Source organism: Scyliorhinus torazame, chromosome 20 (assembly GCF_047496885.1).
Source record: "Scyliorhinus torazame isolate Kashiwa2021f chromosome 20, sScyTor2.1, whole genome shotgun sequence".
Lineage (NCBI taxonomy): Eukaryota > Metazoa > Chordata > Chondrichthyes > Carcharhiniformes > Scyliorhinidae > Scyliorhinus > Scyliorhinus torazame.
Genome location: NC_092726.1, coordinates 32,584,811 through 32,599,153, shown reverse-complemented (window position 1 = coordinate 32,599,153; position 14,343 = coordinate 32,584,811). Strand labels below are relative to the sequence as shown.

At 42.8% G+C, this 14,343-nt stretch overlaps 1 protein-coding gene across 1 annotated transcript; it reads right to left on the bottom strand.

Moving 5' to 3' along the window:
* Nucleotides 1-900: 900 nt before the first annotated feature.
* On the bottom strand, nucleotides 901-12,822 carry LOC140397080 (scavenger receptor cysteine-rich type 1 protein M130-like). The gene is made up of 8 exons (XM_072486113.1): nucleotides 12,443-12,822; nucleotides 10,993-11,300; nucleotides 8,832-9,146; nucleotides 7,420-7,737; nucleotides 6,876-6,929; nucleotides 6,390-6,506; nucleotides 1,085-1,195; nucleotides 901-1,013 (listed from the first exon to the last, which is right to left on the bottom strand). Exons 1-8 carry the CDS (start codon nucleotides 12,820-12,822, stop codon nucleotides 901-903), a joined length of 1,716 nt encoding a protein of 571 aa, XP_072342214.1.
* Nucleotides 12,823-14,343: the final 1,521 nt, after the last annotated feature.

The window sequence follows — 14,343 nt, the reverse complement described above, 5'->3', positions numbered from 1 at the left end:
CAATCCAGAGAGAGTCAATTCCTCACAAGAAGGTTGGTGACTGAGGGAATAACCAGAGCTGATAATCTATTGGGAACGCAGTCGCAACAGAAGACAGCAAGAGGGACGTGGAAAAGTACAGGGATGTCATCAAACATCCAAGCAAATTGAAACATGCGCGACGACCAATGGAAGGACCTGGAATTTGAAAGCCCAATAATGTAGAAGGGTCACCCCCAATGGCATGAAGCACATCAAGAGACTTCGTGGAAATGCGCAAAGCCGAACTTGAATTGTGAAAAGTTGCTGATCCTCCTGTTAAACAACCTGTTTTCCCAGCCCATCAAGCTGCCCCAGATGTAACAAAATCTGCAGGTCGTCCATTGGGCTCATCGTTCATCCTAGAGCCTATCTCAGCGGAGCTGGAGAAAATCATCGACGGAAGCGAGCGATTCTCAAAGAAACAGAAGAATCAAAGGATTATCTTACCCAGAGTGTGGATATCACCGCTGAACTTTCCCAATGTAATGCGATCATCAGACCCAGGATCCTGCAGCATGTGTCCACTCTGGGCGTCAATGGTTTCAGTCTCAGCATCGTCATAGTCGGCAGAAACAGGGGCTGAGAGGCACAGGTGTTTGCAGTTGAAGTTACTTACGTCCAAAGGACAGTTAGAATGATATACTTTAATCATTCTCTCCCAAGTAATACCGGGGCAGGAAAGTAGATCGATTACGGTATGATGTCATTGAGTTTGAGTGGAGAGAATTATTGGGCCAGCTTGTGCGGCAGTATTTTCAATTTTAGTTTAAATTCATACTGTTCCCAGAAAATGTACATCCCACCAACCTGCAAACATTTCACAGCCTCCATAGGCTTGTGTAGAATCACAAAGAAACGTTTATTTTTAATTAATTTATTTTATTGGGAGAAATGATAAGACGTTGTTTCAGACTCAAGCAGTTTCGATGTTTCGGTTACTGAAATCATTGTGCAATACCTGAGATCCTTGAATATCTCATTTAATAGTTGATCTGTTTTGGTATTTCAGATATTACAGAGTGAAGATATGAAACGAGATGGTGGAAAGTAAATTTCTACATACCCTGCATATTTGAGCATTCATCTTCAGGATATGCGGATCCAGGATCAGTGTCACCCAAACTGTGACTGCTGTAATATTCAATCTGGTTGAGAGCGTTAATCGTTGCAGAATCTGCTAAACAGAAAGTGATTGGTTAATGGATCAGTTGTTTGTGGTGGAGTCATCATAAAGTCATCACGACACATAATGTTTCAACCAATCAGAGGCGAGGTATCAATAACTTCACCATCATTGTGACAATGTCCTGGAATTGATACATGACTCCACTTTGGAAGAACATTCAGCTTTGGGAGATCAGGCGAAGAAACTGCACAAACTTTTCAGGACAACTATACAGAGGAACATAGAGAGACATAGAAATATGGAACGTAGGAGCAGGAGTGGGCCATTCGGCCCTTCTAATTCGTTCTGGAAATCATCATATGTGTTTTGGGCTCAATTACTTTTTGTAGTAGCAAATTACACAATATCATATCCAAGTGAAGGAAGTAATCCTGATTGCATTTTATAGGTTTCAGATAGATGCCACAAACGCTCTGCATTCGTCTGAACTCAAGCGTAAATTATCGTAAAGGACTCAATCTTTCCTCATATGTCAGACCCACCATTATAGCGATCCATCTGGTAAATATTCGTTGCACCCCCTTTATGGCAAAAACAAATCACCCCTCAGATAAGGTGACCAAAACTGTACAATATTCCTGGTGTGGTCTCACGAAGGCACTTTATAATTGCAGCATGACATCCTGTTCTTCTACTTTTATGGCCACCAAACCAGTTGCCTTCTGTTCCACCTGCTGTACCTGCAGGATTACCTTCAGCGACTGATGTGAGAAGGCACCCGGGTCTCGTTGCACAAACCCCTTTCTCAATTTATAACCAATCAGATCATATTCTGTCTTCTTACTTTTGCTGCCAACCTCACATTTATCCACATAACACTGCATATTCCCTGAATTTTCCCACTCAGCACGGCCAAATCACACTGAAACATCTTTGTATCCATCCTCCTTATAGCTCTCCCTCTCACCCAGCGTGTGTCATCTGAGGTGTTGGGCATATTGCATTCTTTAAATCATTAATGTATATTGTGAACAGCTTGGGTCCCAGCACTGAAACATGCAATACCTCAATGGGCATGACTGCCATTCTGATTTTTTTCTTTTATCCCTACTCTTCTGCTTCTTTTCTGCCAAACAAAATTCCATCCATCTTAATATCCTCCTCCTAATCGTTTGGGCTTCAATGTCACTTGCTAATAATCGGGTGAGGGACATTGTAGAAAGCCTTCTGAAAGTCTAGGTAAACCAGGCCCACTGTCCCACCTTATAAATTCTACTGTTTATATGCTCAAATAATTCCAGTCGTATTCATAAGCATGTTTTCCTTTCCGTAAATCCATGATGACTCTGCACGATTTTATCACTGTTTTATAAGTGGTCTGCTATTAAGTTTTTCATAATGACTCTAGAATTGTCCCCACTACTGACGTTAGGTGTACTGATCTATCATTTCCCATTTTCACTCTCCCTCTCCTTCTGGATAATTGGATTACATGAGCTATCCTCCAATAATTAATTACAAAGTGCAAATAATCATAATAGATTACGCACAATGCATCAACAAGATCTAGCGCCACGTTGGTAAGTAGTCTGGAATGTATTTATCAAGTTCTGATATTTATCGGCCTTCACTGTCATCAGTTTCCTATCACCACTTCCTTACTAATACTGAGTTTCTGCAGTAAACCCTATGTTCCAGAAAATGACTGGTTTATTACTTATGTCCATCAGGTGGACAATAAATGTCTCTTCTGTCATCTAACAGTTCCGTCCGTTTGGATAGTTAATGTGTCAGATATCCCAGTGGATTAAATAATATAAGGCATAATCCGTGAGGTCTGCATCAGCCGTTGGGTGTTTGATACAGAACCGCTTCCCCTCCCACAATAATTCCCTCTGTTTCAATTTCACTGACGGTAAATACATCAGACGTGGAATTAGATCGTGGAACCCGCGGGCAATGGTTCAGGGTAGAGCCAGAATGCACCAAATGGGGTCATTTTGCTTCCTTCCTGTTCAGCCATTCTGGATAAACAGCACCCCACAATACTGTTCACGCTCTTGTACATTGTGTTCAGCCCTCCCCTGAACTGTTCTTGCACTTTCGTAATATCCTGTTCAGAGCCATACAATCTACTCCAATTCCATCCAACCAAAGTTCGATTGACTTTGATCTTCATTCTTCTACCTTCCAGTTATACCTGGTTAAAAATAAACTTTTATAAAAGCAACATACTGCGGATGCTGAAAATCAAATTATGTCACAGTCAGATGGCAGGAAGAGTCACATGGTCTCAAAGTGTTGGATTTGTTGGTCTCTCCCAGAATCCTGCCACACCTGCTGACTTTGTCCGGAAATGTCTGTTTTCCCGGTGTTGGAAATTAACATTTGTGTTTTATTTGGTTTTAGTTGACCTTTTTACTTTACATCAGATTACTTTTCTACCCTTGTGTTCTTAATCCCTTTTAGTAAGTATGCAATTTAAATTATTCTTAAATTAATACATGACATGGTGCCTTTTCTCACAAAGTTTCCATTTATGTTAGTTACTTATGTGAAAATTAATTTTCCAATCATATATCTATTCTATCAAGTCAGTACATCTCCGCCTACCACAATTTGAGACCATCGTCAAAATGTAGTTTTGACTCCAAACTCAAAGTTGATCCAACAAATTACAAACAACATTCAGCTTAGCGTCTATTCATGCAGAACACATTCCTAACCTCCTTCCGTCTATATGGATGCATTTATTCCCAGAATTTAGTCCTTCGATCACTAACAACTGGGACTAATTCTTCTGCTTTCCACGTGACTTCATACTCATGAAATAACTACTTGTTTTTCGTGTTTTTCATGATCAGCAGGTTTTAAACTCTTTGCAGCTAAAGATGTACAATTAAAATTAGTCGCTGTTAAAATATGGGAACACAGCAGTCAAATTGTGAATTACCACGGGCATCACAGCATTTCAACAAAATAACATGTCACCTGATTGTGTGAATTTGCGACAGGAGTCATTATTGGTCAGGGCAAACGGCAAACCCTCAAGATTTCTTCAGCATGGTCAATTGATACTTTATACTCAGAACAGAGGACATGATGTTACTCTCTTCAATAGCTCCAATGAATGCTGACATCCGAAGATGCACAGCTCCCCGCTCAGCAATGCACCGCAGTGCCAGACTTCATTTATCTGTCCAAGATCTGGGGTGGAACCTGAACCTGAAAACGTCTGACTCAGAGGCCACATTGCACCTACTTATCACCTAGCTGACAGCTGTGCTCTGGTCTCATTCATTAGTGTATTAGGTGATAATTTCTAGCTTAATATTAGACACCAAGATTTACAGTGTAAACCATATCTGCTCCGGCGCCTTTAAAACAATTCAGTGTTGTTGATTATCTGAGAGGTCCTATTTGAAAGATGCGCTGACCGTTCTAATATTCTTTTATTTGTATTGATTTTCTTCCCTCCTTTAGTCGGAATTTTCCTCTCGATAATGTTCAGCGGATTGATGTTTATTTTCCGAGATATTCTTCTCATCCTTTATTAGTAATATAATTTAGTAATATTATTTATTAGTAATATCCCTAGCTTTCCGCTAGGAACCTGACATTACACCTTTAGTCATGACTAGTAAATAACTGCAGTACTGCCTCTGCTATCTTTTACATTTATGTCCCACTCTCCCCAAGTGCTATATCTTGCCGCCTCGTGAATACGTTCTGTGGGAATGGATTCCACAGGCTCACCACACATTGGGTGAAGAAACGTGTCCTCATCTCTGTCCGAAATAGTTTACCCTGAATCCTCAGACTGTGACTCCTGGTTGTGGACACACTCATCATTGGTAACATCTTCCCTTTATGGCAAAAACAAATCACCCCTCAGATAATATGACCTGAATGCAAACCTGAATCACGGGCCTGGATGCAAACCTTGTCAGGTGGAGTATTATATATTTCTGCATAAATTGGTTGGTAGAAACCAGATGGTGAGTCCCAGCCGCCAGTGAGAGGACCTGTTGGCGGGAGAGCGGAACGATTAGCATATTGTTACAATCATAGTTAGACATATAATTCCAGATTGACTCATTTCAAATCTCCCTCTTTGCCGAGGCTGTATTTGTACCACGGAACTAAGAGCATTACTTTGTGCCTCTGGATGATTGGCCCAGTAATATTTCCACTGACTCGATTTCAAGGATCAGTGACGGAGGGATTTCCGGGCCACTATTGCTCTGTCCATCAGATATGAATCAAAATAACTTGGTGCGAGTTAAGATACAGGGAGCAGTTTTGTTTCTCAGCCCAAATCATAGTGGTTCACAAGACAAAGGTTCATCAGATTCTATAGCCAAAATTCTGTCGGGAAAATGTCGCCAGCCTGTCGCCAGACGGTCACTAATCCATACCAAGCTTAACGGAGCAGGACTTTCCCCCACTTTACCTGTGTGTCATTGTGGCCTTGGAAAGAACTTTCAAGTTGTTTTGATTTTGCTTGGTACATGAAGTCTTTGGACCTGAAGCGGAGCTTCTGACTCGGCTGTGGGCCCAGTACTCACTGCACCACCAGCAGAGATCCACTGATATCAGAGTGTTTTTTGTGCTGGGATGCAGAATGTAAAAGATAGAAAATGTTCCATCACTTCTGAAAATGGCGGCTGATTCCATTTAGAGAAGTTGACAGTGGACATCGGCACAGACTCTGCAGGCTTACAACGAATACTGAATGGAACAATATATATAAGCAGCTAAAGAAAATACTGAGCTCAGAGTTTAAAGTATTTTCATTCCATGTGTTGATCTATTGTTACAAAAATGAAACTAATTTCGAGTCTCCTGGACGGCTGATGAAAATACCCTATTTTAAGTGTAATGTTTTGAATCTATTCAAAGATGTGGAGGTTAGTCGAATTGACCATTCTAAATTTCCCCTTAGTGCCTATGGTTAGGTGCGGGTACGGGAATAGAGGGTTGGATCAGGCCTACGTCGGGTGCTCTTTAGGAGGGCTGGTGCCGATTCGATGGGGCGACTGGTCTCCCTCTGTACTGTACAGTTTTTATGATTCTATGATGTTACTGTTTCTCGAATACCTTGAACGAAATGACTGACCAATAGCATGTTATTTTCTGTCTTACAACCGACTGGGTACAGTTTGGGTAAAGAGACATTGAAGAGAAGATAAAGCAACATTCAAAATTCAGTGTGAGGTGCACAATTCGATTCGAGCCGCACCTTTTATTGACATCTTCCTCTGCATTACTGTCACCAGGGCGAGTAACTCACAGATCAACAGGACTCCGAGTGATATGCAGATAACAAGAGGAATGGAAGTGCTTTCACCTTCAGGAGCTGTATTAAAGATTCAGGAAAGTTTTCACAGATAAAGCTTCCACCGTGTAATTTTCAATGTTTACATGATTATCATTTTGAGAAATCCTCGCAATAAGGCAATTCCAATGTCCAATTATTCCCCGAATATAAAAATAACAATAATATTGAATGATTTCTAGCAACGAGATGTACCTTCAGGCGTGGATGGAGAAGAAGTTGGAGAGAAAATCGGATCTGTGGAACATGTTGAAAAAAATAAACAATTATTTGGGTTTGATGTTCGAAATTTAGCTGTTATTCTTAATTTATATACGTGCTTCATATTCAGCACCAAGAACCAAACACCCCTGTCCAGCTCAAGCTCCCACCACTCTGTGCGATGCTTACCTGAACAAACCACACTGGCGTCTTCCTTGTGATCACAGTCAGCTTGAGGCCACACTGATAAAGGACAATCAGGGAGAAAGGATTCATTTCCAGTGCACCTCACCTCATCCAGCCAGGTAGTACCGTTACCCTGGCCAAAAGAGGCCCCTCCTGGGGCCAATAGAGGGGGACCACACTCCAACTGCCTGCACACAACTCTGGCATCGTTCATATCCCAGGAATCATCGCATACCGTGCCCCAAGTGTTGTTACACAATATCGCCACTCGCCCGGAGCATTTAGTGTCTCCTCCAGCCAAGCGCAAGATTTGTCCTGAATTTGTCAAAGAAAAAATAATTATTACACTTGACGTGACACAAGTGCAGAATACAATCAGGCAGCTGTTAGAAAAGATGAAGGAGAACCTGATTCTCCACCGCAGTTCTTGAGACTGTAGTGTGGTCCCTTTATTGTGTTTCCCCCTGTTGATAAGACAGACATGTTGAATGAAGATGACATTAATATGTGAAATTACATCTGCAAACAAAGTAGTTCATTGTGTTACCTGAACAAACAATACCCGCATCTTCCCGATGTTCACAGTTGTGTTGACCCCACGGGTCTCCCTGACATTGCCAAAGCGTCGTCTCATGTGACAGACATTCGATCTCATCGAGCCAAATGTGGCCGGTACCCATTCCAAATGATTTAGCGTCATAGTCAATGAAATCGGCGGTGCCGCACTCTAACTGTTTACAGATCACATCTGCATCACGGTTCTCCAGTTTGTCAGAGCACACTGTGCCCCAGGTCCCATTGTAGAACACTTCCACTCTCCCCTCACAGCGATGCTTTCCATTAACCAGACGTAGCTCTTTGTGCTCTATCAATGAAATAACAAACACCCTGTTGGTTCAATTGACCAATTGTTTATCCACAGTGCACTGCAATACATATGTTGCGCCAGTTGAGTTAACATTTTCATTGATATTATTTCAGAAAATTAACAGAAACGAGCAGCTGCAATCAAACGATACAGTCCATAATAAGTAAATGTGAATTCCAAACCAGATATTTACATGATGTACCGCATTGAATGACTAGGAAACTTTGCAAAGTTTCGTGTTGGGTGGAATTACTGGGTTATGGGGATTGGGTGTGGAGGTGTTGACCTTGGGTAGGGTGCTCTTTCCAAGAGCCGGTGAAACTCGATGGGCCAATGGCGTCCTTCTTCACTGAAAATTCTATGATAATCTATGATGAATGCGTTCCTTTAAATCAGCCTGGATTGTCAGCAGAACTTTGACAAGTTCCCACATTGTTAACTCATGTCAGAAAATGAGAAACCAGCGAGTCAGTAGGAAAGTTTCTGTAAAATTAGCTGTAAATTATTCTGTTAGTTAAATAGCAGAAGTACGAACGGGATGTTCACATGGATTGGTGCTGGTGTTACTGTTCCTGATGATATACATCAACCAGTCGTACTTTGCCCTCACAAGTAAAAGTTCCAAATTTGTAGGAGGCAGAAAATGGGGCAAGCAGTTAATTCTGAAGAGGACTGCACAATATATAACAGACACGATGGGCCGAGATGTCTTTTCTGTGCTGTGGATCTGTATGACCCTGTTACGACCATCTGTTGTACGAATAACATTCACAGTGAGTTCAGGAGAACATGTTTTTCTTCTGATTGCCAGAAAGTTGGAAGAAAGTGAAACTCAGAAAACATAAGATATTTGAGGCGGACAGCACCGATGCTTTTACACTGAGAGTATAAACGGAAGTGAGAGGAGAAAGAATCGGAAGGGAACATAGATCCGGTAGGCTGAACCAACGTTTTAATGCTATTTGTGTGCAGAATAAACGCCACACTCGGCGTTAGTCCGACTAACCTACGTCAGTGCTGTTCCGACCAAATTCGGGGATATATCTTCAGTATGAAACTTCGCTTATAACTGAAGGAAATACGATCTTTACCTGAGCACATGATCTCCACATCTTCTTTATGATTACAGTCGTGGTTTCCCCACAATGCATGGGGGCATTGCCAGATAGACGATTCGTTCCCGGAGCAGTCCAGCTCATCAAGCCAAATGGTGCCTGTGCCTGGTCCAGACGGAGCAGGAAATGGAAGCTGCAATGCATTTCCACAGCCCAGCTGTTTGCAAACCACGTCAGCGTCTGTCAGGACCCAGGAATCGTCACAAACTGAGCCCCAGGTCCCAGAGTAATAAATCTCCAATCGGCCAGCACACCGGCTTGCCCCGTCAGACAGCCTTAACTGTTTGTGTCCTGATAGAAAATAATGCAGTGGAATATTATCCTTCTAACACAAATTCATATCACTGTTTAATTCAAACTATTGTGTAATAGCCGGCTGAATTAAAATCTCCCTTTCAAGCTGCTGTTCACAGGTAAATGAATACTTGTCCAACACTTTTGTAGTCTTACCTAAATGTATAATATGGTGACTGGAAAATAACGCCGTGAAGACAATGTGGAACTGCTCTTCAATGGGACGTAGGGAAATGCCTGTTCCGAAAATCTGAATCAACCGATACAAATCATGTGTAAATTGATAAAGCGTGCAGTGGTTAGCACCGCTGCCTCACCGCGCAGCGGTCCCAGGATTAATCCCGGCCCTGGGTCACTGGCAATGTGGAGAATTCACATTCTGCCCGTGTCTGCGTTGTTCTCACACCCACAACCCAAACCTGAATAGCGTATGGTGATTTGCTCACGCTAAATTGCCCGTTAATTGTAAAAAATGAGTGGGTACTCTCAATTTATTTTATAAAATCTGCACCGTGGTTTTCGGGATTGGCCCATTCTATGCTGGATAGAATGTTTCGCCCGCAAATGTCTAATTATGCTAATTAATTAGTCTAAACACAATCCCTTTAAGCAAGCATTTTATGTTATGTTTTTCACTGCATACTGTTTTGCTGCCCATATTTCATCAGATATCGCCATAACGTTCTTAATGGTACAAATCAGAAAATGTTCAATGGGTTGGTAGCATCATTGAGAGAAAAAGCGGCTTAACCGCTCAAGCACTGACCCTCCCCGCGAATTCACCACACTTCCGGCTGAAAGTTTCAGAAGATCCATGTTCTTTCAAGACAGGAGGATTTCCCAAATGCCTAGCTGGGAAACCAATCTTGCTCCCTTCAAAAACGCTATTGCAAACAACACTTTCCAAAGTGAACCGCGCAAATTTGATCTCACCAGTAATGCCCACCGCAATTACATTGCCTTACACAATCCCCCCCGCCTACCAAAATCACCTATTTGATCTATCCTGCACTTTCATCCTATAATATAATTTAGCTTTAGAATATCATTGTCATGTTCAAATGCACAAATACATCAATCGATCCCCCATACTTAATCAGGAGGCGTCTTTGTAGTGGTATTGTTACTGGACTACTAATGCAGAGACCTGGGGATAGCTCTGGGGGCGCGGCTTCTAATCCCATTTTGCGAAATGGTGGAATTTGAATTCAACTAAAATCTGTAATTGGACGCCTATTGATGACAATGTCACCATTGTCGATTGTCGTAAAAACACATCTCATTCACTAATGCACCTCAGGCAGGAAGTCTGTTGTCCTAACCCGTTCTGACCTACATGTGACTATAGCCCCACACACCAATGCGGTTAAGTCTTAACTTCCCCCAGTCTGAAATAGTCTAGCACTCCACTCAGTTCAAGGGCAATTAGATTTGGGCAACAATTGCTGGCCCAGACAGCGACGCCCACATCACAAGAACGAACAAAAAAAATCAACAGCCCCGACATTGGCTTTTGACAGACAATATCAGAATTCCTTTACATAAACCTTTCCTCTTCCTTTCAGTTGCGCTGTTGAAACCTACCCCTTTGACCAATTCATTTGTCATCGTTGTCATTGGTCCTTATTGGCTTTGTCTGTATTTACTGTGGGGCGGGACCTAGAGATTTATAACGTTGTTCAATCTGTCAGCATAGTTCCAAATATGTGTTATTACTGCCCATGTTCATCCTGGCTCCAGTGTTAAATAATTGGTCCACAGGCCCCTGAGGAAGAAATGACATGTTCCCATTGCCCATGGCACATTTCCCATTCATTTCAGTCACAGTGACCTGTTTATTCACCTGAACACAGAACCCCTACGTCGATGCTGTCAGTGTGAGGCGACTTCGGTGGGAATGAGCTGCAGTTCCAGAGATGCGATTCGTTTCCTTTACAATGGACATAATTCACCCACACTGACCCTTCACCATCTCCGTATTGTGAAGAGCTATATGCGGCTATCGCGGCTCCGCATCCCAGCTGTCTGCAGACCACGTTCGCGTCATTCAGGTCCCAGAGGCTGTCCTGGACTCTGCCCCAGCTGCGGTTGTAGTAAATCTCCACTCGGCCATCACACCTGCTACCCCCATTCATCAATCTCAGTGACCAATTTTCATCTGTGTGAAGTGAGACGTTGAGAAGAATGGTAACAGTGAAACAAATTAACGCAGATTTAGATCATCTTCACCCCGACTGCTTCTCTGGTGCAAGAGTGAAGGGTGTGACTGAGCGGATGCTGAGCAAATGCAGCTCTGTTTTTGTAACATTAGGAAACGCATGTACACCTTGCTGGATATTAGATGCTGGGGTTTGGACATAAATTTCCTCCAATATGGGCAACAGTTCTGCGGAAGAGTGATCAGGGAATGTTGGGATAGGTTGCAGCTGAACGCAGTCGCGTCCCATATCCTTCCAGTTCAATTGGCTAGTTCCATCGGTATGGTCAGGACAGATTTGGAAAACATTTTGGAGCTATGAGGTAACATTAGGGGAAATCGATCACGTTCGGAGAATCGGTGCAGGCAGCTAGCACGAGAGGATGGGCTATTGCGGCATTAACTGGGATTACAGGAGAAGAGAATGTAACTCCTTTGAAATTATGCTTGCAGTCTAGGTATGTAAATTCAGAGTGTGGGAAAGAATTTGCCTGCAGTGCCGAATACCGAGAACTATTATTCTGCCATTGCAAAGGTGAATTGTCTGAAACAGCTGCTGGAATATGCAAAATGAAAAAAAAAATAGAGACATTAAGGAGGAGACCAAAGTCCCGCAAACAGCCATGTGAGAGTAGCCAATAATCTGTCCTGTGTGATATTGAGTGAAAGAAAATACAGGCGTGGACACGCGGGACTTCTCCTCTAATTACCCTCAATGCAGTGTGAGGATTTTTTAACTTCCCGATTTGACCGGGTGTTCAGAATCCTGAGTTCTGTGTAACACAGATATGGACGCAATGTTCCCGTCGGCATAGGGCGAGGATGGGAGGAGGGGCAGGTTTAAGATACTTGACAAAATAACAATTGTGACCTCAGAGTACTTTCATAGGCAGTGAGTGGTTTGGATCGGAAATGGACAGTGTGAGTCTAATGGAGGTGGAGATCAATCATGTCATTGAAAAGAGAATTGATCAATTATGTGGAAGGGAAATAATACAGTCTGCGAGGGCACTCCAGAGCTGTGATGAGGTGAGTTACATTTCCAAAACGTTTGCACGGTCACTTTCTGTACCACATTTTACTTTGCTCTGATTATCTGGATTGAGGGTACTCACCCGAGCAGATGACACTGGCTTCATTTCCATGGGAGCAGCTAAAATCGTCCACGGATGAAAGCGGACACTGCCACAACCTGGACTCGTTCCCGCCGCACCTGTAGTTCTCCTTCCACACTGGGCCGGTTCCCTTTCCAAAGGGAGCACCTCTCGTGATGTTCTTTACCGCCCCGCACTGAAGATGCTCACAGATCACGCTGGCGGCTTCTAAACCAAAGTAAGCATCACACAGCGTCCCCCAGCGGTCTCCGTGTAACACCTCCACCCGTCCTGAGCACCTGTCCTGGCCACCAACCAATCGGGGACCATGTTGCCCTGTTTCGGATATAAACACGGACCCACGTAACTTGTAGATATCCATTAGAATAGTCACACGTCAAAAGTAAGGAAAGTAAATTATACCAAGGCACCTATACCCACTGCTCACGTTCACCAAATAATCATTTTAAAGGAGTTAAAATGGTGCGGGACACTTTTAAGTAGCTGCCTCAACTCAAACGTGAGTGTTCATCCTGAAAATCAACCTGATGGAATATTGCCGATTATAGAGGGTTTAAAGGCGACATTGTATAGATTCCAACTCAGTATAAGCTGTTTAATTAAGCTTTGCATGATTAGGCCTGTTTGAAAAACGTATCGTACAGACTCAGTCCAGAGTTGACTGAATTATGTTTAAAATGTTGAAGGACTTTCAATGTTTAGACAGGGCGCTGATCGGGAAATGCAGAAAGAGGCCGTTTATCGTAATAGTTTTAATTCTTGGGGATATGACGTTATTGGAAAATTCTCCATGTATTGTTCATTTCTATACTCCACTGCTTGAAAACTATCCACTTCAAGTGCTGGTATCCGAATGTTAACCGGGCATTTGCAATTATGTTACAGAGCTAACTTCATTAATTTCTACCGGCAGCAAAAAATGACGTATATACTTTAGGCGCAGCACGATACCACAATGGTTAGAACCGTTGTTTCACAGCTACAGGTCCAAGGATCGGTTCTCGGCTTGGTTCACTGTCTGTGCGGAGTCTGCACGTTCTCCCCCTGTCTGCATTGGTTTCCTCCGGGTGCTCCAGTTCCCCCCCATAGTGGAAAGATGTGCAGGTTCGGTGGATTGGCCATGATAAATTGCCCTTAGTATCCAAACCAGGTTAGGAAGGGTTACTGGGTTACGGGGATAGGGCGGAGTTGCGGCCTTAAGTGGGGTGCTATGTCCAAGGGCCGGTGGTAATGTGATGGGCCGAATGGCCTCCTTCTACACTTCAATTCTATTACTGTATGGTTATACCTCTTCACCTTTTTCCTTTTGTCAATACCCTAGATCTTTCTCTATTAACAATGTAAACACCGTTAATTACTAAATTACCTATTGTTAAAGTCCATAAAGTGGATCATGACTGGGGAGACAGAGCTTGTCTATTGAAGTGTTCGATATAGAAGATACATCAATGTGCAATTAGCAATGATAATTTGTCGTTTTCACAAGATCAATTAAAATATAGACATTTACCATTATCAATATCCGTGCTTACTTTGTAAGCTCACGCCAGAAATATGAAATTAATCACTGATTGGCCGGGCATCGTGATCTCTAAATAAGTGATTAGAACTGAATATCTCGGACTTGGATTGTCTTTTGCTCAGTTACTGAAATATTGGACAAAAATGATCTATTATTCATAATTCAACACTCACCAGAACAGATCACACTGACATCGTTGCTGTGAGTGCATTGGGTCCGATTTACTGGAACAAGAGGACAGTCCACCAGGCTTGTCTCGTTGCCTCTGCATTGAAATCTATCGCTGTGTATCAGTCCAGTGCCCTCTCCAAAATCACCCCCTCTTCTCACAGACACGGCGACTCCACACTGAAGTTGAGC